General features: G+C 53.9%; 1 protein-coding gene across 3 annotated transcripts in view; it reads right to left on the minus strand.

Moving 5' to 3' along the window:
• Nucleotides 1-23,207, minus strand: part of ITPR3 (inositol 1,4,5-trisphosphate receptor type 3) — a 275,096-nt gene that overhangs the window by 935 nt on the left and 250,954 nt on the right. For 2 of the 3 annotated variants that reach the window (XM_048926319.1, XM_048926316.1), the window contains 48 exons: nt 22,973-23,068; nt 21,783-21,833; nt 21,089-21,231; nt 20,857-20,956; nt 20,422-20,582; nt 19,582-19,723; nt 19,217-19,378; nt 18,904-19,076; nt 18,660-18,779; nt 18,315-18,497; nt 17,976-18,227; nt 17,677-17,821; nt 17,365-17,512; nt 16,871-17,067; nt 16,619-16,748; nt 16,319-16,376; nt 15,943-16,108; nt 15,662-15,826; nt 15,424-15,492; nt 14,877-15,002; nt 14,620-14,742; nt 14,255-14,455; nt 13,662-13,913; nt 13,442-13,567; nt 13,050-13,175; nt 12,813-12,933; nt 11,906-12,090; nt 11,670-11,818; nt 11,370-11,478; nt 11,157-11,247; nt 10,770-10,939; nt 9,649-10,089; nt 9,122-9,322; nt 8,611-8,721; nt 8,246-8,341; nt 7,932-8,033; nt 7,623-7,709; nt 6,911-7,021; nt 6,316-6,508; nt 5,327-5,452; nt 4,658-4,830; nt 4,377-4,541; nt 3,724-3,916; nt 2,715-2,810; nt 2,183-2,307; nt 1,813-1,978; nt 926-1,086; nt 278-439 (listed from right to left, as the gene is read on the minus strand). In XM_048926319.1, the coding sequence (XP_048782276.1) occupies nt 278-439; nt 926-1,086; nt 1,813-1,978; nt 2,183-2,307; nt 2,715-2,810; nt 3,724-3,916; nt 4,377-4,541; nt 4,658-4,830; nt 5,327-5,452; nt 6,316-6,508; nt 6,911-7,021; nt 7,623-7,709; nt 7,932-8,033; nt 8,246-8,341; nt 8,611-8,721; nt 9,122-9,322; nt 9,649-10,089; nt 10,770-10,939; nt 11,157-11,247; nt 11,370-11,478; nt 11,670-11,818; nt 11,906-12,090; nt 12,813-12,933; nt 13,050-13,175; nt 13,442-13,567; nt 13,662-13,913; nt 14,255-14,455; nt 14,620-14,742; nt 14,877-15,002; nt 15,424-15,492; nt 15,662-15,826; nt 15,943-16,108; nt 16,319-16,376; nt 16,619-16,748; nt 16,871-17,067; nt 17,365-17,512; nt 17,677-17,821; nt 17,976-18,227; nt 18,315-18,497; nt 18,660-18,779; nt 18,904-19,076; nt 19,217-19,378; nt 19,582-19,723; nt 20,422-20,582; nt 20,857-20,956; nt 21,089-21,231; nt 21,783-21,833; nt 22,973-23,068 (7,149 nt within the window). The remainder of the gene's footprint in view (nt 1-277; nt 440-925; nt 1,087-1,812; nt 1,979-2,182; nt 2,308-2,714; nt 2,811-3,723; nt 3,917-4,376; nt 4,542-4,657; nt 4,831-5,326; nt 5,453-6,315; nt 6,509-6,910; nt 7,022-7,622; nt 7,710-7,931; nt 8,034-8,245; nt 8,342-8,610; nt 8,722-9,121; nt 9,323-9,648; nt 10,090-10,769; nt 10,940-11,156; nt 11,248-11,369; nt 11,479-11,669; nt 11,819-11,905; nt 12,091-12,812; nt 12,934-13,049; nt 13,176-13,441; nt 13,568-13,661; nt 13,914-14,254; nt 14,456-14,619; nt 14,743-14,876; nt 15,003-15,423; nt 15,493-15,661; nt 15,827-15,942; nt 16,109-16,318; nt 16,377-16,618; nt 16,749-16,870; nt 17,068-17,364; nt 17,513-17,676; nt 17,822-17,975; nt 18,228-18,314; nt 18,498-18,659; nt 18,780-18,903; nt 19,077-19,216; nt 19,379-19,581; nt 19,724-20,421; nt 20,583-20,856; nt 20,957-21,088; nt 21,232-21,782; nt 21,834-22,972; nt 23,069-23,207) is intronic. The other variant, XM_048926317.1, reaches the window with a different exon arrangement.

Raw genomic sequence — 23,207 nt, forward strand, 5'->3', positions numbered from 1 at the left:
CGGGTGTGTGACTGACTGGGCTGCTCTAAGCATCTGCCAGAACACGCCATGAGTCGGGCTCCAGCTGATGAGGAGGTATCAAAAAGCACATGACCCGAGTATTCTTATCTCCCTGCAGAAGAGCTAAAAGAGCCCTCTGAATTGTATCCATAGTTAAATAGGAGTGGGCTGGTTCTGCCTCCTGCTCTTGTTGGGTGTCTATTCTGGTAAGGGCAGAGGGTTTTTTGATACAGTGGGGTGTTAATTGGAGCGTTCCTGTTTTTATAACATTTAGTACCTGTTCCTTCAGCTCATTCAGCTGGGAGGTGAGATGGGACACCAGCTTCATCGTTGAGTTGAGTTTGTCTTGAAGATTTCGGATCTCGTTCTGTTCCCCTTCCCCTTCATTGCTGACCAGAGACATGGCTCGCATCCGGGGGAACCAGTCTAGGTTCTTGTTCTGGGACCGTGGAGAATGGGAGAGGGTGAGAAGGAGACAAAAGACCCAGTGGGATTTCCATGGAGATCTGCCTATGCTTAGGGACTAAAGGAATTCTCAAAGGCTTCTCTGCATCTCTGCACATTTCCCACCACCTACCCCTTTAACCTTTTTCCCCCCAGTCTGGGTCCAGGTTCAGAAGGTTTTTTTTCCTAAATTTCCTTGCCTTCCCTTTTTGCCTCGAAATCACCTTGCAGTTCACAGTCCGTACTGCCTGGCACAATCCTTCTATCCACAGCACACAACATCAAACAGACAGCACGTCGTTGGCTGAGGTTGCACAGGGGAATTAACCAGCTAAGAACGAACTACAGAACAGCAACTTTCTTAAATATTTTCCAAAAGTTCCTTCTCAAAACTCGTTGGGTTTTTTTAGCAAACCCAGTGTTCTCTAACATCCCTCTGGGGCAGGCAGGGTGCAACAGGGCTGCTCAGAAAGGACGCTACCTTTATCATCTGAGCCACGTAGCTCTCAGGACCTGTGTAGTCTGTCTTGTTCTTCACTCGCACCAGCACTATGAAGTACAAGTAGTTCCACATGTTGTGCTCGTACTTAATATGCTCCTCAAAGGACACTGTCTTGTTGTCAAACTTGTCCCGTTCGAGTCCTGGGAAAGGCAGTCAAGTGTGGAGAAGGTGGAGAAAGGAGAAAAGGAGGGGAGGCCAAGGTAAGAAGTGAGCAAGCAAACAAATGTGAAAGGAAGTACAGATAATTGCCTCCTGTCCCAGGTGTGACTTTCAAGAAGTGCTTTTAATAATTAGTTGGCATTTAGCACACTACAAGAATCCAAAGCAGAGGGAAAATAACCCAGTTGTGTATTCAGGAGGCTTCTATTTAAAGTTCTACTAGCTATGCTTCCTGCCTATATAATCTAAAAGAACAAAATGCACCCACTGGATCTTACAAGAAAAAAAGAAGCTATATTTATGGTTGGGTTGGTTTTTTGGATGCCTTCCTATGACCGAAAGCATTCTGGAACATTTTCCTCTATTCTATTTCCTTAGCAATATGCTTTTTTTCCAGTTGATAAATGCTGGTCCCAGGAGTGATGCACGGCGACAAGAACACCACAATGCAGCATTCAGTGTAACACCTCATTAACAGAAGGCCAGGAGGAACAGGGATAATTTCCCCCCTCGGTTTGTGTCCTTGTTTAAGCCTCCTCACGCTGTAGTGACCCACTGGTGAACAGACTTCAGTTGTGCTGTTAACCAAATGAAAACTAAAAACTGGTTGAAGTTTCACTTCTTCCCTCGTGTCACAGGCTGACCTTAAAGAGGGGAACAACGTGGGGGCAATTCCTGCACACGCAGAGCCAAGGATCTGCACTCACCACATATGAAACAAGTGGTCTTCAGTATCTCTTCTTTCTTTTGCTTCTCGCTCCTCAGGTCAGCAAAGGTGTCAATAATGACCCCAAAGATGAGGTTCAGGACGATGATAATGACAATGAAGAAAAAGAGGAGGTCGTAGACAACCCGAGCAGGAAACAAGGACTCCTGAGGCGGACAGAAGGAAAAAACACATCTTGCAAACCTCCCCTCCATCCTGCAAGGACCATAGGCTGAGGGTACAAGGTGAGGAGAGGCGTGGGGGTGCGATGGGCAAAAGCACTGAAGGACGGCAGTGGGGGAAAGAGCTGGAAGTGATTTTGAGGGAGGAAGGGCAGCTCTGCAGTGGCAGAAGGAAGGGACCCCACTCACGTCCTTCGATGGCTTGCGCAGAATGTCCCCCACACCCCCTCCATTCCTCAGGCCGTGGTTCAGGACAGTGACAATGCACATGAGCAGCGTGTCACAGGCTCGTTCCCACTGGTCAGTGTCTGCTTCTACAACACCAGAGGGAAGAATAAAAGCACAAAGCCAGAGCACAGAAGGGCAGAAGAACCCCCAGCCCATCCCAAAGAACCCAGAGCTCTGGGATGAGCTGCAGTGATGCAGTGCCCCAGATGGGAGCTCCCAAGCACCCCAGCATCTCCTCCATCTTCCTCCTCGCAATGGAGGTGTTTGGCTGAGCATCCCCAAAGCACTCGATTTCCTTAATTAAACTAAACTAAATCAATATTTCAACATTTTTATGTAAAGGAGTGCAAAATTTTGCTTAATAAGTGCCAAAAAGTGGGCAATTTTTTCCATCTTTCAGTCCTTTGTAGGATTTTTCAGAGCTCGCTGACAAACAAGGCTGTAAGGCTACCCTGCTGCTAACAGCACTGACCTTTCTGATGAGCTCACTTACCTTGCAAAGCAGTGGGCTCAGCGGAGCAGCTAATTTTGTCACCACTGCAGGACTCCATGAAGGTCTCCATGTTCCTATGCATCCCCAAGGGGTCATCTGCAAGTAAAAGAGCCCACAGCCTTGTCAGAGCGTCAGCTCTTTGCTCCTGTCACAAGTGTTCTTCACCTGCATCTCATTGCAGCTTTCTAACAGCTCAAAAAAAATATCTTGATCCCCATTCTCGTAGCCTTTTCTAGGTTTTGAATCATAGAATGGCTTGGATTGAAAGGGACCTTAAAGATTATCTAGTTCCAACCCCCCTGTCATGGGCTGGGTAATCATCGCACTGACATCCCAACTTTGTTCAGAAAGAGCTGCCAGTTTTCCAGGCTAAGATGCATAAAAACCACATTCTCATCCTTTGAAGTTAAGAGTCTTGGATGCAACAACCAACCAGCTGCTTTTTCAAGGGTATTCTCTCTTTAAAACATCCAGATTTTTTGACTCTAATCTCCAAACTACTGTATTGTAGTCCAAGTATATTAAAAACCTGTACTTTATTCAAATAATCTGAGCATATTTTTTCCATGCTAACTTATCTCTGTGATTGTAAAAGCATACCAAAAAGACTTCAGATGCAAAGAGGAGTAAAAGCCTACCCCAAAACCCTGTGTTATGATTGACACACAAGCTGCTTGTTTTTTTAACATCCAGAGCAACAGTTTCATCAGTGCCATCCATCTTCTGCTCGAGTTTCAGTAAGACTTCTGCAGTGCTACAGAACTCATTCCTATCTGCTCACTTCCTTCTCTGCAGTCCCTCCAGCCCCTAGGCCTTGTTTTCTGCAGTGTGAGATCTCTATGTCAGTGCAGGCAGACTCTTCCCTGCCAGCCCCAAAGCCAGCTCTCCCAAGAGTGTGTGACCACCCATCAACAACTGCACCCAGCGATGCAGCCACAGCGAAGGACCCGTGCTCTGCCGGTCCCCTCCAGCCCAAGCACCACAGACACCAGTCCATGGTTTGGCTCACCTTGGGCTTTGCTATCCGGCAGCCGGTCCACCTCCAGGATGAAGTCATCCTTCAGGAACAAGAAGCCCACGATGGAGAAGAGGTAGACAAGGATGAGCGCCAGGAGGGCAGTCAGCAGGATGGAGCGCCCGTTGCGCGTCACGCTCTTGATGACATTAAACAAGGTCTCCTCGCGGTAGATCAAGTCAAACAGCTGAAAGGACCCAGGAGCAAAGAAATGCTGCAGGGTGCTTTTCTGTAACAATGCCTGGCCTACCTACGTCCCTTTTATCCCGAGATCTAGGATCGCTCAGTAGGCACGGACTAACTTTCACATAAAGCACTCAAGTTTTCCATCTTACTGCAGAAGAATGAAATGAACTTAAGCTCAGCAGGAGAGCCAAGAATAGGACGCATGCCCCCTGCCTCTGCCCTCACGTTGTCTCCCTGCTGACCCAGATAAAGTACGCAGCAGAGATTAGAAAAAGAGCGATAGCAAAAGGCTGGGAGAGAGACAGTAATAGATGCTGTCGGAAGGCAGAAAGATCAGCCTACGCAAATATTGAAGCACGGGGCATTGTTCTCACTGCTGTTATCGATCAAGGTGTCACAGGAAACTTCTAGCTCCTAACAGCTCAGCCTGGCTGTGTCTGTGCCCCCAACATTTACTGTACCAGGATGCTGTAGAAGAGTTCGTGCACAAAGAGCCCCAGGACGCTCGTCAGGATGTAGCCAACATGGTAAAGAAACTCCACGTCCATGATCATGGCCTTGTAGCCTCGGATGAAGGTCCCACGGTTACCCACGAAGCTCACCACAAACACAATCTTGTTGGTCAGCTGGAGAGCAAGCAGAAACGGGAGGGAGTGAGGTTTGCTGTGCTTTGTGAGTGCAGAACAGCCTCCTGTGCCATCGGACGCTATGCTGTTTTTCTAGCAGCGCTCTGAGAACTTACATTGAGAGCTCCCAGGATGTTCAGTGTGAGTCCAATCCCCAAGTAATAAATTGATCGCAAGATCAGGGCCACCAGCAGCGGTCTGACACCGTACCGCTTGGTGAACAGGGCCATGATGGAGAAGCAGATCAGAATCCAGAAGAGCAGTGAGATCAATGGGGAATCCAGCACTCCTGGGAAGAGATGATCCACAGCAATTAAATGGCATGAGGTTAAATGCATGTTGCCAATTAGACACCATGTTACTGTCCAAAGCATCCAGAAACCCAATATGCTGATTATCTGAGGGAAGGAAGAAAGAAATTGTGCTTGACTGCAGAGAGATGGTCCTTGCTGATATGCTTTTCTAACATCTTTTATCTGAGATCTCAAAACCACGGTAGATCATTAAGACTTCCAGACAGCTGGTACGTATTCTGTCCTTACTTCCCCCATTTTCCAAATAGGGAAAGTACAGCCCAGGGAGAAGAGCCTGTTCCCTAAGAAGGAAGTCGTGGGAGGGCTGGCAACTGAAACCTCGATTCAGTCCCTTGCCAGGACCAACAGAAAAGGCTTTAGGAGTCAAGAGGAGAAAAAGGCAAGGAGACACAAGCGAGGGGACAGTGCTCCCTGCACACAGGATCCCCTTTTTCCTCTACTTCAAGGAGCAGAAGCTACTGGGGCACTTACCCATGGAAGTGGCTTCAACATAAGGGTAGAAGAAAGCAATGATTATGTTGATGAAGACAGCCAGGTTGAAGGAAATGCTTCCCCAGAGAGTCATTCTGCGGGAGAACCAGTACATCAGCGGCATGCCTGCGGGGAGAGGAGGCAGACACACATCTCAGCCAACCTCGTGCCAGCAGGGAAGGCTGTGACCTCCCAGACACCCAAACTGAGCTCAGCACAGCCAGTGAGGCCCTCGCTTCACGCCATTGATAAAAGCTTCCTCCTCATCTCTTTAACAGGAACACAAGTTCAAAATGTCTCTGCTCACATTTTGTGCTTTCTGGGCCCTTTGACCTCCCTTGGCACCTTGGAATCAGATTGGCTTCACTCATCACTGCACCTTCCTCCCTGTCTCCCACATCTTATATCCTCACGCCTTTCCAAACAACAGTGCCTTTGTGTTTGCAACCTGATTCTCTGTCCCAGAGGAGACACAGCCAGTAATTTCCCATCCATACTGGAAACTTGTTTCCTGCTGAATTCCTAAGATAGTTTTGACTGGATCTGCAAGTGTTTTCAGTGCTGCCATGCTACCTCTGAGCCACAGCACAGTATTTATAGTGTGCCTTCTTACTGTTGACTGAGCTGCTGTTATTTTAAGCCAGGAAGTCCGTCCTGGTGCAGCCCTGAAAGCACCTAAGGAGATCTACATCGTGCAAAGAAAGCACCTTTATCAACAAAACGTAGCTGCTAGATGCTGGCTTGGGAGAAGCCAATTGAAAGCAAACAAAGAGAGGGCTGTCTAGGTGAGCACAGCTGCAGGTGTGGAATGTGTTGGAAGATGCTCTCAGGCTATGAGGAATTACACTAACAGGTGTGGGGGAAATACACCTCCCAAGGGCACAAGGAGATCTCCAGTCTGCCACGGGGGGTCACAGCCCCCTCAAAGCACGGCTGCCCCCCGGCTCACAGCTGCTCTGCTGCAAAGGGAAGGTCTGGCTCGCTCTTACTGCGCAGTTTCTTCTGCCATTCCATCTCATTGTGGAGGAAGGACGACTGGTCGAAGAAATCACTGACTTTGCTGCCCTGCTCGTCCTGCTCCGTCGTGGTGAAGAGTCGGTACTTGGTCTCCTTGGTGAGGAACTCACAGATGCCAGGCACTGGGAAGATTATCTGCTCCATGCTGCGGTCCAGGCGCACAATCTGCAGGAGGAAAGTGCCTTTACATCCTGCCTGTATCACGCTGGGCTTCCTGCTTTTCTACACCCAGCCGTACCTCCCCAAATCCAAATGTCACCACCGCTCATCTAATGCTACGACTCAACCCAGCAAACTTGCATGGCTATGCTGGGAGGAGCAACCAAGGACTGGGCTGCCCCACTGCCTGCATCCCATCTGCTCTGGGGAGAGGGAGGAAGGGCCTGGGGGGGTCCATGCGTACCCCCATCTCCCTATGGGTTCTGCTAATGTCTCCAGCTCTTTGCAGCTGCTTCCTATGGGCAGCGGGCTGGGAAGGTTCCTGGTGCAGAATAACGGGGCACGAGGCAGCCAGAGCACACGTGGGATCCATCAGCTGTGTGTACTAGCAACCCAAACAGGTCTTGCCTCAATCTGGGACGTGTGCTTCTCGTAGTACGCCAGCGGGTCCTCCTCCTCCTCCTGGACTGGGGCCGTCGACTTCAGCATCTGCGTCAGCTGCTTGTTATTGAGGCTGAGCTGGGAGAGGAGAGAGGGTGAGAGCAGGGACAGCCGGGGGGGTTCAAGTCTAACTGCACTGACAACATCGTTCCTCAAATTGTACCGAACCTGATGAGGTTTCAGGAGAAAGCAAATGAATTAAAGCTTCCCAAAGGGGTATGAGTGCTCCCTGAGGTGACAGACATTCGATTCCCTGCAATAATTACATCCAAAAGCTGCTAATCCACAAATTACAAATCAATGCTCCTAAACCCCAGGGAAATCATATTACTGCTGAATCTTGTTCAGGAGCTGAGGTACAGTAGGAAGAAATGTCAGCAGAGGGACTCAGCCCTTCCTTTTCTGAAGGGAAGGGCAGGACAAGGGGAGCAGGGGAAAACCTGGCAAGGCACAGCCCGTCCCTGAAGCACACAGGATGTCAGCTAGTGCTGAGCCTTCCCCAGGGAGCTGTACAAACACAGCTGAGCTAAACAGATGCACGTGCCATTGGGCTTGCTGATTTGGCTACATGGGCATTTATAAACCTCTATTTCTCCAGTTCACCCTGGGAATACCAAAAGCCACCAAATCTTGGCTGATGAGCAGCGGGGCAGCCTCCATGCCCGAGGACTTTCTGTACCATGGATGAGATGCCCTCCTCCTCTTCCTCCTGGATTCGCTTCACCGGCTTCAGGAGCTGCTGCAGAGACTTGTTGTGTCGGGACAGCTGGAAAGGAACAACAAGAGCTGCATTAGCATGGGATGGAGCAGCCTTTGCAGCACTGGAGTGGGATGGCCAATAAGCCACAATGCCAGGTTTTCACGGAAGGCAAAAAGCACATCTCCCAGCCTGGCTGGAGGAAATGTAGATAAATAAGATGTGCAAATGGATGAGTGGGAGCCCAGCCTGGTGGGTCACTGCTGTCACAGCAGATTGCAGCATCAGTACCTGCAGTGCCAGTATATAAATGTTGTGGCCAACTTCCCGAGGGGAGACCTCGGCATTTTCACACTCTTCCTCCTGCAGATAGGCCTTCTTAATCACGTCGACCTGGAAGGCAGCAGAGGGTGGGTGAGCTTGTCCTGGTCCCCTCACCCTGTTTTCCTCCTCAGGAGGGATGCTGGTGCAGAATGGTGTGTGACTGCTAGTAGGGCAGCAGCCAACGTGGGTTTGGGTTGAAACTCCACCAGGACCTGAAAGTGCAGAGGTCCAGCAGCAAGTTCACGGGGGTCCTTCACCCTTCCACCCCGCTCAGCCCTTACCAGTTCCTGCGGGCGGAGGCTGATGAGGATCCGCTCGGCGTTCTCACTGTCATGCCTGCTCTCCATGAGGGCCAAGAGGAGCTTGGAGGCGTTGTCCTGTGGGGACACAGTCCTTGATGAGAGGAGCTATGCATTGCTCTGCCCAGGACCTCAGGATGGGCAGAAATCCCTTGCATTGCAGTCGGTCATAAAAGCCCCTGTGCTAAAGGCATCCAAACCTTCTGTGGTGAGGATGCATTAGCCCTATCCCAGCTCATGTATGTAAGACCTGATGCATGCCCAGTGCCCGCCTCACTCCACAGCTCAGCCCAGCAAGCAGGGAGCTCACACATGTGCCACCCACCCCAGCCCCAGGCTCTGCCCACCTTCAGCTGCAGGACCAGGTCCATCCGGTACTTGCAGAGGGGACTGATGTCGTTGAGGATGAGGGCTGTGATGATGTCAATCCCATTGGACTCATGGGTCACGATGCAGCTCTAGGGAAACAATGCAATGCTTTGTCTCATGGACGCTGCCATCCTTCCCAGCTTCACCATCCAACACAGCCCAGCTCCAAAATGGTGCCTTGCCTACAGCACTGAAACCAGGAGCCCTAAACCCCTTCTCTCTCCAGCAATGGCACCGTTTCCATCATAGCATTATTTAAGCATTATATGCAATGTTATACTGCCCAGCAGTCACTGAAAACCCATGCACCATCCCTGTGCACCATGGTACCCCTTCTCCCCACGCTCTGCTCTCCTTCATGCCCCGAATCCCAAAACTGGCCTTATCCCTGCTGCTGTCCATGCATTACCCCAAAAAACCCCCCTTGGGTACCCCAATGGATGGTGAAATGCTGCAGGAACAATGCAGACCCACAACAACATCACAGACCTGGTTCTCATGGCAGGGCCCTTGGCAATACTCAGTCAGGGTCTCCAGGGTCTGGGTGATGAGGGCCACGTTGTACTCATTGATGTAGAGGCCCAGCAGCCCCAGCCCACCCGTGGTGCTGCCACACATGATGTCAAGGAACTGCAGTGTCTCACACACCAGGTTGTAGTTGGTCTTGTTGTTTTGGCACCGCAGGAAATTCTGTTGTGCAAAGCCTGCAGTTATGAGCCTGAAGCAGGTCCTGACCCCCCTTTCCAGCATCCCCTCCACAGATGGAGAATCAGGCCCAGGGCCGTTCCTATAGTGTGTGCAGACCCTTCAAGGGCAGCACCTGCTCCCATGGACACAGGAGTGCCCCGATTGGCTCCTTCCAGCATACCGAGCAGAGGGAATGGTGGTTATATCCATAGGAAGCTGAGGCACAGAGTGGCCAGTGCCTGTTTGGACCCAATGGAGGCAGAACCCATCCAACCCGCACCCCAGCCGTATGGCTTCTGCCCCAGCCCCTAGCAGCCCCCAGCACCGACCTGAAGGTCTCGGTTGTGGTTCTCACACAGCAGTTGGAGGAATCGCAGGATAGGCTCCATAATCAGGACCGTCACCCCCATCTCATTGTTCTGCCCCTGCTCCCCGGCGTCGTGGCCCTTCCGAAACCCTAAGGCCAGCGGGTATCGGGAGGGGGTGCCAGGCATCATGAAGGTCTCTCCTCGTCCTAGGGGCAAGCCAACCCCATTAGCATCAGGCTGTCCAACGAGGCAGGCATTGGCCTTGCTGGGAGGACACGGCCCCATACCTTTGGTGCCAGGGTCAGGCTCGTCCTTGTCCTCACGAGGTTTGTTCCCAATGTCACTCATGTTCACGGACACCGTCGACTTGGTCTCTTGCTGAGCCTTCTTCATCCGGTCGTGTAAAACTTTGAAGAACTTCTCGGATTTCTTGTCGCTCGTCATCAGGTTGTAAAAGGATTTCTGGGTGGAGGAAGCACAGTTGGAGTCTCCACCCCAGCCCACCCTTCTGGTTTGGTAGCCTGTGGCACTTCAGACCTTGGGATAGCCTACCAGGAAAGTAACCAGGCAACTACCAGCCTCTCCCTAAATCTTACTTTCTATGCCTTTGGTGTTGCAATCTCTTGGATTTACGGGGGTGTAGCATGCCCTGTGCCTATTCTTCTCCTTTACCCACAGCAGGGCTAGGGACAGAGCAAGCAGCAGTTACAGCACCTGCAATCTTGGAACCCCACAGGTTTTTGCACATACAATTTATTGGCTTCCCTATGATAAAGAATTCAAGATAACCTACAAGTTATCAACAGAGAGCTGCAACTCTGAGTCATTTTTGTGATACCCAGCAGAGGGCATCAGCATTACTCCAGAAGCAGTCAGCAACAACCTGCCCCTTTCAGCATCCAGCCCTGAGCTTTAGCCAGTTACCAAGCTGGAAAACTCCAAAACAGAGAAATGTCTGTAGTTCCTCCCCCAGATGGTGAGCAAACATATGCAGTCCAAATGTTGGCAAAGTCGGCTATCCAGAGGCCAACCAGGGACCAGGGACTGCTCTGCACCCGTCCTCCCCATACTGCATATGTCCCCATATGTGCTTCACAATGCACACATAAACCATCCCATGGACTCATGGCCACCACAGGCACCTGGATCTCGGTGTTGCCCCCATCCAGCAGCCGAATGGCAAGCAGGATGCTCTCCTGGAAGATCTTCTCGTTCTTGGTGTTCATGATGAGGTCAGCCACCAGCTTGGTGGCTCCTTCTCGGTCCAGCCGGCACTGGACAGCAGCAATAGCAGACCAGTCCTGGTCCTGGCCTGCAGGAGAGGACACAGATGGATGTGATGCTGCAGTGATGAAGGAAAATAAGCACAGCCAACTCACTACCAGGCCCATCCTTTCTTCTGTCTCCCATGGAGGTGGGAGCACAGAGATCATACACAGGTGTGATCCTACCATGGTTTGGAACCAGGCATTCAAGGTGTGTACGAGCAGCACAGAAAGACACGGAAGGTGCAGGAGAGGGGCACTCACCTCCCCCAGTGGCATCCACGATTTCCCCTTTGGAGCTGGACTTCTTGTTCTGCAGGTAATTGTTCAGGAGCATTTTCCGCAGCAGGTTGCCCTGCCAAGACAAATAAACGTCACAAGGCTCCCAACGCCAGTGTTGGAACAGAACTGCAGTGGGCAGGAAGCTGCCAGCTGAGCAGTGGAGCTGGGGATGTGCCGTAGGGCCGCGATGCTCACCCTCTCACCATACTTGTTCCTCTTCACCAGCATCTGCTGCAGCGTCCGTAACACCTTGATGCACAGCTTCTCCTCCGTCTCCATCAGGTCCTTGGTGTGCTGCACCAACCTGGCCACACACAGCAGAGTCACCATCACGCAGCCAAGAGGACAAGGAGGTCCCCAGGGGCACCATCCCACCGCCCCTCCCCTCTGCAGATGCACATCAGGATGCACAACCCACCAGGACGCACAACCCACAGAGGATGCAGGTCCCCAACCCATCACAAAAACCCCACGGCAAGTGCAAAGCATCCTCACTTGGACAGGAAACCTCCACTCTCGCATCGCTGATACGCCTCCGTGCCCTCCATGAAGAGCAGCTCTGGCCGGTGGAGGACATCCACCAGCACAGAGAGCTCAGCCTCCACAAGCGGTTTCAGGCGGTCCTCCAAGGCATTAATGATGTCCTACAAACCACAGTGCACACCTTTAGGTCGGCGCACGACAGGGACTTTGCAATGCCCACACCTTCCTGCTATCACGCAGCCCCCTACCTGCAGCTTCTCTATGATGTTCTTGTAATCCCACTGGTTGGGGGTGGTGGAGACGCGGGGGAAGGTCCGCGTGGCCGTCTTGTAGCTGGACGTGTTCCTCTGCACGGTGCTGGTGGAGCTGCTGTTGAGCAGGGAGCTGACGTGGGCATCCAGGTCCATGGGCAGCGCGATGGAGCGGCTCTTGGCTGCAGGACAGGGGGAAGGGTTTGGGGAGAGCCATGAATCATCAGCTGCCACATCGGCTACCGCACAGCCCCAGGCTGGGCACCCTTTCACCTGCTCTTCATTTGCAGTAAGGAAGATATGAATAAAATACAAGAGAAAAGCCCTCCAGACTGGTGGCGCCTGTGCTACTTCCACCCTCCACTCCCCAGTGCAGCACCCATTGCCTACAGCCTACTGCCCAGCACGGGGTGGGAAGAGGCACCGCCTCTGGTTTTCAGTTGGAAAAGCCCAGTGCAGAGAGACTGCAATTACAAAGGGGAATCCTACATCTCCGGCCAGTGTCTCCACCCAGCATCTAAGCAATGCTTTCCACATGGTGACTCAGTGCTAACAGCCCTTGTCCTGAGTCAGGCAGCTGCAGGCAGGCTGAGGGCAAAGTCTTGGCGAGAGAAAGCTGCCACATTCTTTCTGGGCTCTGCACCAGCAAGGACACACCAGGAATTCCCCAACCAAGCCCAAGCTTCAGCTCTCCTCTGGCCACACCAGACACAAAACACGGAGCTCAAAAGGCACATCCCAGAGCCACAGCTCCCTGCTCCCAGCAGACAGCCTCCCCAGGGCATCCTGCCATGGCTGCAGTAGGGATGATGGCTGTTGCCTGCTGCTGGAGCAGAAGCAGTTGGAACAGCTGCATCCCTCTAGCAGGCAGGGAGCAGGGCATCCCTCCAGCACAGCTCCTTACCGACCATTGCCAGCGTTCGGATGCAGGCCTCCACTGAGCTCTTGTGCTGCTGCTGCAGCCAGGGGCACTCCAGCAGCCTCATGGTGGACTGGAGAAGCTGCACCACAATGGTCTGGTGGGTCTGAAAGAGAGAATGGGCAGCTCTGTATCAGTACAAGGTGCTCGCAGAGTCCTTTTCCCAAAGGGTGAGCCCTCTGCTCACTCCATGCATGGCCTGGCTATGCAACACCCCGTTACCTGCAGTGAGGTGCTGTTCTCTGAGAAGGGAGAGCTGAAGAATGCATTGATGGTGTCCAGCACCACTGTCAGCACGTACTTCTCCAGAGTGGGGTCTGGCAGGCGCTTCTCTCGCTTTTTGCACATCTGTGAAGAGAAGGGAGGATGCTGACGGCATCGGAACCAGGTGAACAAGCACAGCTGGACACTGCTGGCACCTTGCTGAGCTGGGGACATGGGTGGTGACACAGCTTCTGGGTCTATGCCAGAGTGCTGCCCATAATGTGGCTGAAGAAGCCTCTGTCGTGCCCATGCCCCTTGTTTGTCAAGGGGCTTTGGTGACACCAAGCTCTCCCCATAGAGCGCAGCAGCCATTGCTGCTGTGTCCCTCCTTCCCAGCCTGACCCACGCACCTGGGCCATGTCCAGGGTGAAGTTCTCAAAGAGAGTCCAGATGTGGTTGCTGGTGTAGATCTCTTTCATCTCCACCTCTGTGTCCACGTAGCAGTGATTGACAAAGTTCACATAGGCCATCTTCACCTGCCAGGGAGGGAGGGAGTGGGGTGCAGGCACCGTCAGAGGAATAGAAAACAGAACAAAGCCACCAACACCCTCCTCACTGGGCAGCCCGTACCTCCGTGATGCAGTCCTCATGGGTCACCACCCTCACCACGTCCTCCAAGGGCAGCAGGGATGTACACTTGATCTCAGTGTAGACGTTCTTGCCTTCAGCACACGCAGCCAGGAGGTCCACCAACGAGATGTGGTACATCAGTGGGCTGTTCTCCTCCACCCCATCCCTGGCTGCTGTCATCATCTCCAGCAAGGTGGCCAGCGATGCCTTGTCATTGTAGAAAACAACCACGTCGTCCCCAGCATTGGTGAGCTATTGGGAAGAGTCACCAGTCACTGCTCCAGAGAAGGATGAAAAACCTCACCATGACATCTTCTGCACTGGGGCGATGAGATGGAGCACCCAGGGTGAGGTTAAAGGGTTGTGTATTCGTGGGGAAAATCGGGTGTTTGCAGTGCAATCAAAAATCACAACCTGTAGGATGCCAAAGTGTTTATTGGCTCTCAGACCTTGCATCTCTTAGAGGTATTTCTTCCAACTCCAGGGAGAAATCAACATGTGGTTGGGAAGACTAGTGCCCAAAGGAGAAAATAACCACGCTCCCCCCAGGAGCCCTGTGTTTACAACCCATGGGCAGGAGAAGAGGTGCTCACCTCGGTCATGATCATGTCCTGACACTTCTTGACGTACTTGCCCTCGGCCTTGATGATGGTGTGCAGGAAGTCCAGGTACTGCACATGGCGGCCGTGGGTGGCCACGCAGTGGATGAAGTGCTGTGGCACTGTCTCGTTGATCTCTGAGCAGAGCTGGTAGTTGTTGAGGAAGATGTGCTGCATTGTCTCAGCCTCCAGGAGCTGTGGGACCAGATAGAGGGAGATAGAGTGAGGCTGGGGGCTGCGAGGCACAGCCTCCCCTCCTGTCCTGGTCCTGCCTCCTCTGCGTGTCTTCTTCTGGTTTTTCTATCTCCTGCTCTCAATCCCAGGACTGATACTAAAGTCCTTTGGTCTCCTCTCCTTACCCCCGGGGTCAGGAACAGGTTGAGGTGTTTGTGCAGCAGAGCCTGGTTTTCCTGATTGCCAGCACAAAACTTCTGCAGGAACTGATGGGTGAACTTGAGGATCTCCATCATCTTGGCATCACCCTGAGGAAGGGCAGAGAGGACAAACACTTGGGGTTGGTAATAAACAGAGAGCAGGACCCAGCTATGCAGGATGTCCCCATGTTCCCACCCCTTGCTCCATGCACTTTGAAACCAGCTGGCTCCTGTCCCCCCACCTTCTCATAAGGGATCTGCAGCAGATCCAGCATCACTTTGTGGGCATCCATGTTCTTCAGCAGGCGCTGCTGCTTCTTGCGCACTTGCTCTCCAACTCCGCACATCTTATTCAGCCGCTCCAGGATCTGGGGACAGAAGGACAGTGGCCAAAGGGGAACTGAGCCTGAGAGCCCCAGGCCACCAGCCCTGGGGACCTGCTTGAAACCCAGATGTGCCCATCATTTGCCCAGATGGTTCCTTCAAGCCCAGCTTTGGGTATCGCTCACAGATCGCAGCATTCCACTCAGAAATCTTTCTTGAAGTGTAAAGCAGAGAGTGTTTGTACTCATCACCAACCCCCTACCCTCCACTGTCACCAGGGTGAGCCTCATTTGCAAACCCAGGGACTTAATGGGCTCCTTGTGTGCTGAGCTGGCAGGAATGAGCCCTGGCTTGGATTCATTTCTACTGAACCGCTGAGGAGATCTGAAGTTCCCCTCAGTTTCCCTCTCTCCCTTCTCACTGGTGCACCAGCCAGCTCTGGGGTTAGCTTGTGGTCTTTCTTACCCCCTTGACTATCTGATAGTTCTCGCTGCTCTTCTCTCCTGGAGCAATGACCTCTTCATCAGCAGTGTGCTGCAAGGGACAGAAATGGCTTCAGGGTCCCACCACACCTCCCCAAAGCCTGGAGAGTGACAGGACACTCTCTGCCCTCCTCTTCCCAGAGCACTGGGCATGCTCCATCGAGAGGTCTGTCCCCAGCTCCTCACCCACCCTGGTTCCACATATTGCTCACAGCTCTCACCTCTTTCTTCTCCTTCTTGTTCCCATCCACATTGCTGTCTCCTTTGACACTGCCTTTCTTGTCCACCCACAGCTCCGATTTCTCTACCATGGTGCGCAGTTTGTCCAGCTCTGACTTGATCACCTTGTAGTTCTCCACATCCTGGGCTGAGATCAGGAGCTGAACCTGCAGTGACATTCGCAGGGACTTCCCTGTGCAGCTGCTTGCAGAATGAGCCCCACTCCCCTCCTCACCCAGATGTCCCCCAAAGGGGCCATCAGATGCAGCCTCTCCAGGGTTACCTGCTTGAAGGTGTGCAAGACCTCCTGCCTCTGGCTGAAATGTTTGAAGAGGAGCTGCAAGGAGCCGGAGATGAGCGGTGGGTAGTCGTGCATTGTCAGGTGGATCAGCACCCGCAGGAACATCCTCCCTCCTTCGTCATCCACCTCCAGCATGCTGCTCGTCTTCCTGGAGCCAGGACAAAAATGCTTGTGTTAGCAAGCCACGTGGGAGCTGGCATGCACTCTGTCACCTCTCAGGACAGATGGGACAGCTGCATGGGCCTTCAGAGTTTCATCTTCCTCATCACCTGCAGCTCTGAGCCCCAGCAGCAAGTATGGGCAGGAGAGGGAAGAGCCCTCCAGCCAGGCTAACTGTGCACCAGGGGCAGGGACTCACCCCACACCAAACATGGCCTCTGCATGCTCGCCGATCCGGTCCAAGTTCATTGCAGCAGCTGAAGGGAGAGGAAAGGGAGATAAATGGGGAGACCAACGTGACACCCGTGCACCAACAGAATTCCTGCAGGAGCCAGCCCAGCTCCCTGCAGACCATGGTCCAAGCACTCATGATGGACACAAAACCCCTCATCCACTCTGCACAAACTTCAATCCCCCAATTCCCTGCCAGTGTATGGATTGCTGCTGGAGCTACCCCCTCCATGTCCCTGGCTGTGCCAGGAGCAAAGGGAAGAGTTACTTGTGGAGTCAAAGGCTGGAGCCGTCCCATCAGCCGCACTGTCCTGCATGGGGTAGACTTCCACAAATTCTTTCTTGAAGACAGAAAGCAGGTAGGAAATCCTGTAGTCCAGCCGCACATTCAGGATGAACTGGCAGAAGCAGAGAGAGAAGAAAGCAAAAGTGAGTCCTCTCATCACGCCACCTGCTTCTTTGCATCAGAAAACCATGTCTCCCTGATCCTCTTGCAACTTCACGATGCTTCTCCTCCCACCTGCAAGATCTCCAGGATCTTCAGCTTGGTCTCCATCACCACAATGTTCTCATTTTCAACGCTCCTCCCCCTGTCCACGGGCTCTGGGGCAGAGCCAGCACTGAGGCTCGGAGGGCTGAAGATAGACTGTTTCCTGCTCAGCACCATCGTGGACATCATCTGTCCAACGCCCTGGATTGACCTCCTCACATTCTTCCCTGTAGAGTTAAGGCAGACAGAAAGAGAGGCGGGAGAGGACCAACAGAAAGACCCACTTAGACTGGAAAACACTATGGGTGTTAACCAGAAAATGAGCAGGAAGGACTCGCTTCTTCTCAGCCATGGCCAAGGGCTTGACAGGACTTGCCAATGGGTGACAAAGACTCATTTCAGCCCCAGCCCAAGTTTCCATGTGATCAAATGGGTGGCTTGTTTTCCTGCAGCCCAAACTGGATAGCACTGGGCAGAAACCATTTTGCCCTGGGACCATGCCTGCCTACAGAGCACGGACTCACCTGTCACCTCATCACTGTAGACTGCCTGCATCATCAGCTGGGGGTTTTGGACACAGTCGATGATGCCCAACAGCGTGCGTGTCAGGCGCAGCAGCTCACTGAAGCTGTAGAAGCCAAAGTAGATGAGGTTGTGGGCAAGGCTGACGACCTGGGGAAGGACAAGGCAACTCCAGACCTTGCTGTGCTCAGGGACGAGCGGGAGGAACAAACATGGGATGTCACAGAGGCAGCCACAAGGTCTGGATGAGGCTGATGGCCGCCCCTGCCAACGCCACATCCCACAACACGCCGTGACACCAGCAGCTCTCGCACCTCGAAGGTGAGCTTGTTCTTCTCCTCGTTGGCAAAGGGCACTGCCTCGCTCACCACGTTGTTGAGGTAGTCCTCCACAAACTCCATGGTGCTGGCAAACTTGTTTTTCTTGTCGTCACGTGAGGCGTTGAGGTTGGAGTCGTAGCTGCGTGGGGAGACAGCAGGGTGAGCACAGGGCAGCGAGCAGACAGGAAGGTGCCCCCCTCCCGGTCCCTGCTGGTGCCTATCCAGTCCCTACAGAGGATGGCACCTGCCATCCCATATCCCTCAAAGCTGCAGCGAGACCCGGCGTGTCTCACTCTTTGATAGTGATGGCGGTGGGGATCTCAGTCCAGAGCCGTGCAAACTTCACGGGCATCACCAGCTCCTGAGGGTCCCTGTCCACGTGCACGTGCAGCATGAGGTGGCAGAAGGACGCTCGGAGATCGAAGGGCAGCATTTCATCTGCCATGCAGAGGAAGATCAGGTCCACACCCAGCTGCTGGGAGATCTCCTTGATGGCCAAGTACTGGCGGTCCAGACACATGCGAGCAAAGAGCTTCAGCTGGTACCTGCATGGGGACGAGGAGGAGAGAGTGAGGCTATGCAACTCTTATGTCCTCACCCTGTCTGGGGAGAAGATACCATGGGATTGCCACCTGTAGTAGCTGAGGACATTCTCATCATGGGCATTGCCAGCCCGGGCTTCCTGCGCCAGCTGCCGGATGCTTTTCTCATGGTGGTCGTTGTTTTTGTCTGTCCAGGTGAGCCAGACCTCCTCCTCTGAGTACTCGATGCTCAGGTACTCGTGGGTCTGGGACATCTCCTTCACCGGCCTCAGCCTGCGGTGGGAAAGGAGTAAACCTGGAGGTGTTCCTATGGATGCAGCATCTCAAGAGGTGACGGGGGTACTATGGGATTTATGGGGCCACTGTGAGAGCTGGCAGCAGGCAGGGGCAGGCACTAAACCTCAGCCAAGGAAACCTCTCTGCTGGGCTACTCACTCTGTTTTGATGAGGATGTCACTGTTCTTCGGGTCCAGCACACACTTGCAGATCAGCTCCTGGGTGACGGGGATGGCAATGTGGTTGGACACGCACAGGTCTGAGAGGTAGTCCAAAAACCTGGGAATGAGAGCAAGGCAGAGACAGCTTGCTGTGAAAGGGGGGGGTCCACTTCCAGCCTGCTGCAGCACACCCCACCACCATGCTGCACAAAGCCCTCTGGGCTGGGGCGCAGGACACGCACCGTGGCTCTCGGTTCTTGCGCACCAGGCTGACGAAGGTCTCCACCTCGGTCTTGGTGATGTGCTTCTCCAGCAGCTTGCGGTTGTTGTGCAGCAGGGCTGTGATGGTGTCCTCGGCCAGGATGTCGTAGCCAATCTGGGACTGCATCATGCCGAACTGCTTGGCTATGTGCTCCTGGAGTGAGCAGAGGAGCGGTGAGCACTCAAAGCTGTACATCAGGATCTGTCCATGCCCTCTCCGCCCCAACAAGACCTCTTCAGCTCCCTGGAGCTGTGCAACACATAGGTGGGCTCTTGTTGACAGCCCCAACCCACCTGGTTCTTGCGATAGTCATCCTGGGAGTGCCGGAGCACACGGTAGCACAGCCGGAACATGTACTGGTAGGGAGCATTCTTCTGGTCTGACAGCTCCTCCAGCCGCACCAGGGGCCCTTCCCCACCCTTGTCCTTGAAGGGGGCTTTCAGGATCCCAAAGATCTGTCCAAAAGAAATAAATGCTGCATGCCTTCCACACAGCCTCCCAAGATGGCTTGGCAGAACTCAAGGGCGTGAACTGGAGACCAGTGCCACTTCCTCCATGAGCTTTTTTGGAAATACAGTCTCTATTGTGGTTCAGGGCAGGGCAGCAGACCTCTGAGGACATCAGCCTTCCTTGGGTGCACAGCCCCAGGGCCACTCACCTGCTTCAGGATGTTCTGCTCCCGCATGAGCTTCTGCCTTTCCCGGTTGGGTTTGGTCACCACAATGTCCAGCACGTTCTGGCCGTTGTTTGGGACATCACTGACAAAAAACACCAAGTCCTCCAGCAGCTGGATCACAAACCTGCAAAGGGGCACAGCGTGGTGGTGGGACCCTCCAGCCACTTGCACACCCCACCCACACTCAGCTCCCCACAATGCTGCTGGCACATTGTGTAGGGCCAAAAAGCTCAGGGCCCAGGACGCTGCTGGTTGATCCTCCCCATCTGCGAAAGGCCCACAGCTGCCCTCAACCATGAGATTTTGCAGCCCCTGCGCTTCCTAAGGAAATTATTGTTGTGAGTCAGGTGCCAGGCTAAACACCACAGGCTTCTGCTTGTGATTCACGGCTGGAGTTTTGTGTGCAAGTCTTCTGCCCCTTGAGTCACAATCACAGCAAGCACTGCAAAGCAGTGGGCTGGCAGGGCGGCAGCGGCTCGCTCCGTCCCACAGAGTATCTCTGTTTGTGCAGGAAACACCAAGAACCCACCCACCTAAAAATAACACCGTGACTAACTGGGCTGCCCCTATCACGAGGCCATCTCCCAGCCCCTCGCTTATTTTTCTAGCAGCAAAGGAGGGGCTGGAGTGGGTCTGTGGTGTTATCTGATTTCCTCGCCAGACCCCTGGGAGAAGCAGGCGTGGATTTGGGTTGCAGGCAGGAAAGCAAAGCAGCGCTGGCACCAAGACCCAACCAGGGGCCCCATCCCACAGCAACACTGGAAGACCCTGGCATGGCCCCATTTCCACGGGAAAATGACTTTTATTTTATTTTTTTTTTACCTCCGGTCGTTCTGGCTGAGAAAACCTTCGTTCATCTTCTCCACCACGTTGGCCAGCATTGAGCTGGCATCATTGGCAAAGTCCAGGTCCCGGATCTCAGACACAGGCACAGAGACAATGGCAAATGCTTCTTTGTCTTCTTTGGTGGGACATGTGCCCAGCTGGGAAGGAACAGAGAAGCAGTGTCACACAGGTAGGGCTGCGCTGAGTGTCTCCATCAGCTGCCAACCACACAGATGACATCAGGAACACAGTTTGTCCCTCCTGAAAGGAGGAGGATGGGCTCGAGGTACTGGGGGAGGCTGTGGACTTGGTGCCCATCAGGGTACCTCAGTCCCCAGGTGAAGCCAGGGGAGCCACTGGGTAAAGCCAGGAGGGAAGGAGGATGGAGCAGGGGGATAAATCTGTGCAAGGAAGGAGGGCACAGGGCCGCACCATGAGGCGGATGGGTCTCTCCTCGTCAATGTCAATGGGCACGTTGGTGCTTTGGATCCAGGTGTTGGTGCAGAGGTGGCGAAGCCTCACGTAAGAGTTCCTGCAAACGGCACCACGGCTCGGTGAGCGCACCCAGCAAAGCCCCTCCAGGAGCAGACTGGGCCCCAGCGCAGCACACGATCAACCCTCCCTCTCTATTTCAACCCCTCCATGCTGGCACATGCTCACGTACCGTGGGACAAAGGAATCTGTCTTCTGCAGCGTGGTGGGGTCCAGCTCGAAGAGGGAGGCAATGTCGTTCCCGTGGGGCACGGCCACCAGCCGGTACTTGATCTTCTCCCCTGTGTTCCTGCGGCTGGAGCGGCTGCTCCCCCCCTGCAGCAGGGAAACGGCTCTGAGCCAGGTGTGGGGTGACCACCCCACTGAGCCCGGCCTCCCTGCACACATGGCATTGGAGGACACACAGCAGCAACGCTCAGGGCAGAAGCTTTTGCTCAGATGCTGGGCTGAGCCTTGCAGCGCGGAGACGGAGGGGCTGCAAGAGCACAAGCACGGCAGAAGGCCACCCCTTCTCCAAACCTCACTAAGGGCAATGAGAAAAAACCCCTGCAAGTCCAAATCACTCTTCTACCAGCGCTTCACTTGCACACCCCCGTGGTCTGGTGATCCAACATGCACTGGGACCCCTCCAACAGATGTGGGTGGGGTCCCCTCGCAAGCGGGACATGGGGATGCTACTCTGCGGTGCGGGATGTGGGGTGCTCTGCTGGGCAGCCCTGCGGTGGGGCAGCCACCAAGCAGGACTCGGCAGCATGGCACAGGCTCTCTTTTGGAGCATTTCCCTGTTTTCAGGCAGAATCTAAGAGGCAGCGTGGTTTCAGGCAGCGGCAGCAGCATTTCTGCTAGCGAGGCTGCACACAGCTCACCGTGGGCGCTGCTTTGGGCTCAGCCACGTCTCCTTTATAACTTGGGTTTTCCTGAAAAGTTAAAGAGGGAGATGAAAGACAGCTATCAGCCCTCCCCCTCGGCCCCTCCAAAGCCCCGAGTGTGGGGTGTAGGCCCTGTTCCTGCCTTGCTTCATCACAGTGCGGAGAGGAAACCTGCCCAGATGGGGCTGGAGGACAGGACCCATCCCCAGTGCAGAGTGCTCCAGCCCCATGAGAGAAGAGAGGGAGAGGCTGAGCCCTGGTTCACAGTTGGGGCTCTGCACTGCAGCAGGATGAGCTCCTGCTGGGAATCCCTTGAGGCCCCAGGCTGGGGTCTCGCTGAGCAATGCAAGCCAGGCAGCAGCAGCCTGAGAGGAGATCTTCTTTCCTCCTCCGATGCCACCTGCATGCCTTATGGTTGAAAGTACACCAGTTCAGCAGCCATTTTGGAGGCAGACCTGCCAGTGGCAGAAGGGGCCCTGGGTGACTGCCTTTGGTCATCTTTTGCAGTGCTGGAACACCTTTGGCATGGGATGCACCCAGCACCCTCAGGCACAGCCTTGCTCCCCTGGCAGCAGTCATATAAACCACATTCTTCAAGTGCAGAAACCCCTTTGCATCTTTATCAGGAGGCCTTGAGACAATTAAATGGGAGCAAAAACCACCTGGCAGATGGTGTTTCCAGGCTCAGATTTTGTCCGTGCCTCCTCTAGCATCCCGGCTAGGATACCAGAGGATGAGGAAGGGTAAAACTTGGTCAGGAAGAGTTAAACACAGCCGGATGAGTTATCTCCTGCTTCCATCTCACAAGGTTGTGCTGGGACAGCTTGGCCCAGGGTGAGCAAACAGAGGAAAATCCCAGCCACCCCCCCACATCCCAGTTCTGTGTGCCAGGGTCAGAGGGAGCGGTGATGTTGGCAGTGCATGTAGCACTGCAGGGCAGGGGATTGTGGAGGGGACAAACGGGCAAATCCCAACATCGCTCATGGCCTCGGTGTCAGCATCTCTACCTGCAAGGGCAGAATGCTGCAAAAGCAAATGGGAGCAGAGCCAGGTGCTGTCCTGCAAATGCCCCCATGTCGTGGCATGAGGGGACAAGGCAAGACAGGACATCACTGCTCTAAGGGACGGTGCTTTTGCAGCCTCTCAAGACAGGCCATCTTTCTACACCTCTCTGCTTGCCCCCTTACCTCTGCTGCCAGGTAGTTGCCCGTGGCGAGGTGCTTGAAGCGGTACAAGCCATTCCAGTGCCCAGCCCCTCCTCGGCACGGGTCGTGGTGAACCACCTGGAAGGAGCAGAGGAGGGTTCAGAGTGGGGCTGCCCAAGCAAACACCCCAGCAACGCAGATCTGTCCTACCTCAAAAGTGCCCACAAGTCAATAAACTTGGGCATGGACCCGAGACAGCCACCGAGAGGCTGGAGGG

Source organism: Lagopus muta, chromosome 24, assembly GCF_023343835.1.
Source record: "Lagopus muta isolate bLagMut1 chromosome 24, bLagMut1 primary, whole genome shotgun sequence".
NCBI classification, from domain to species: domain Eukaryota; kingdom Metazoa; phylum Chordata; class Aves; order Galliformes; family Phasianidae; genus Lagopus; species Lagopus muta.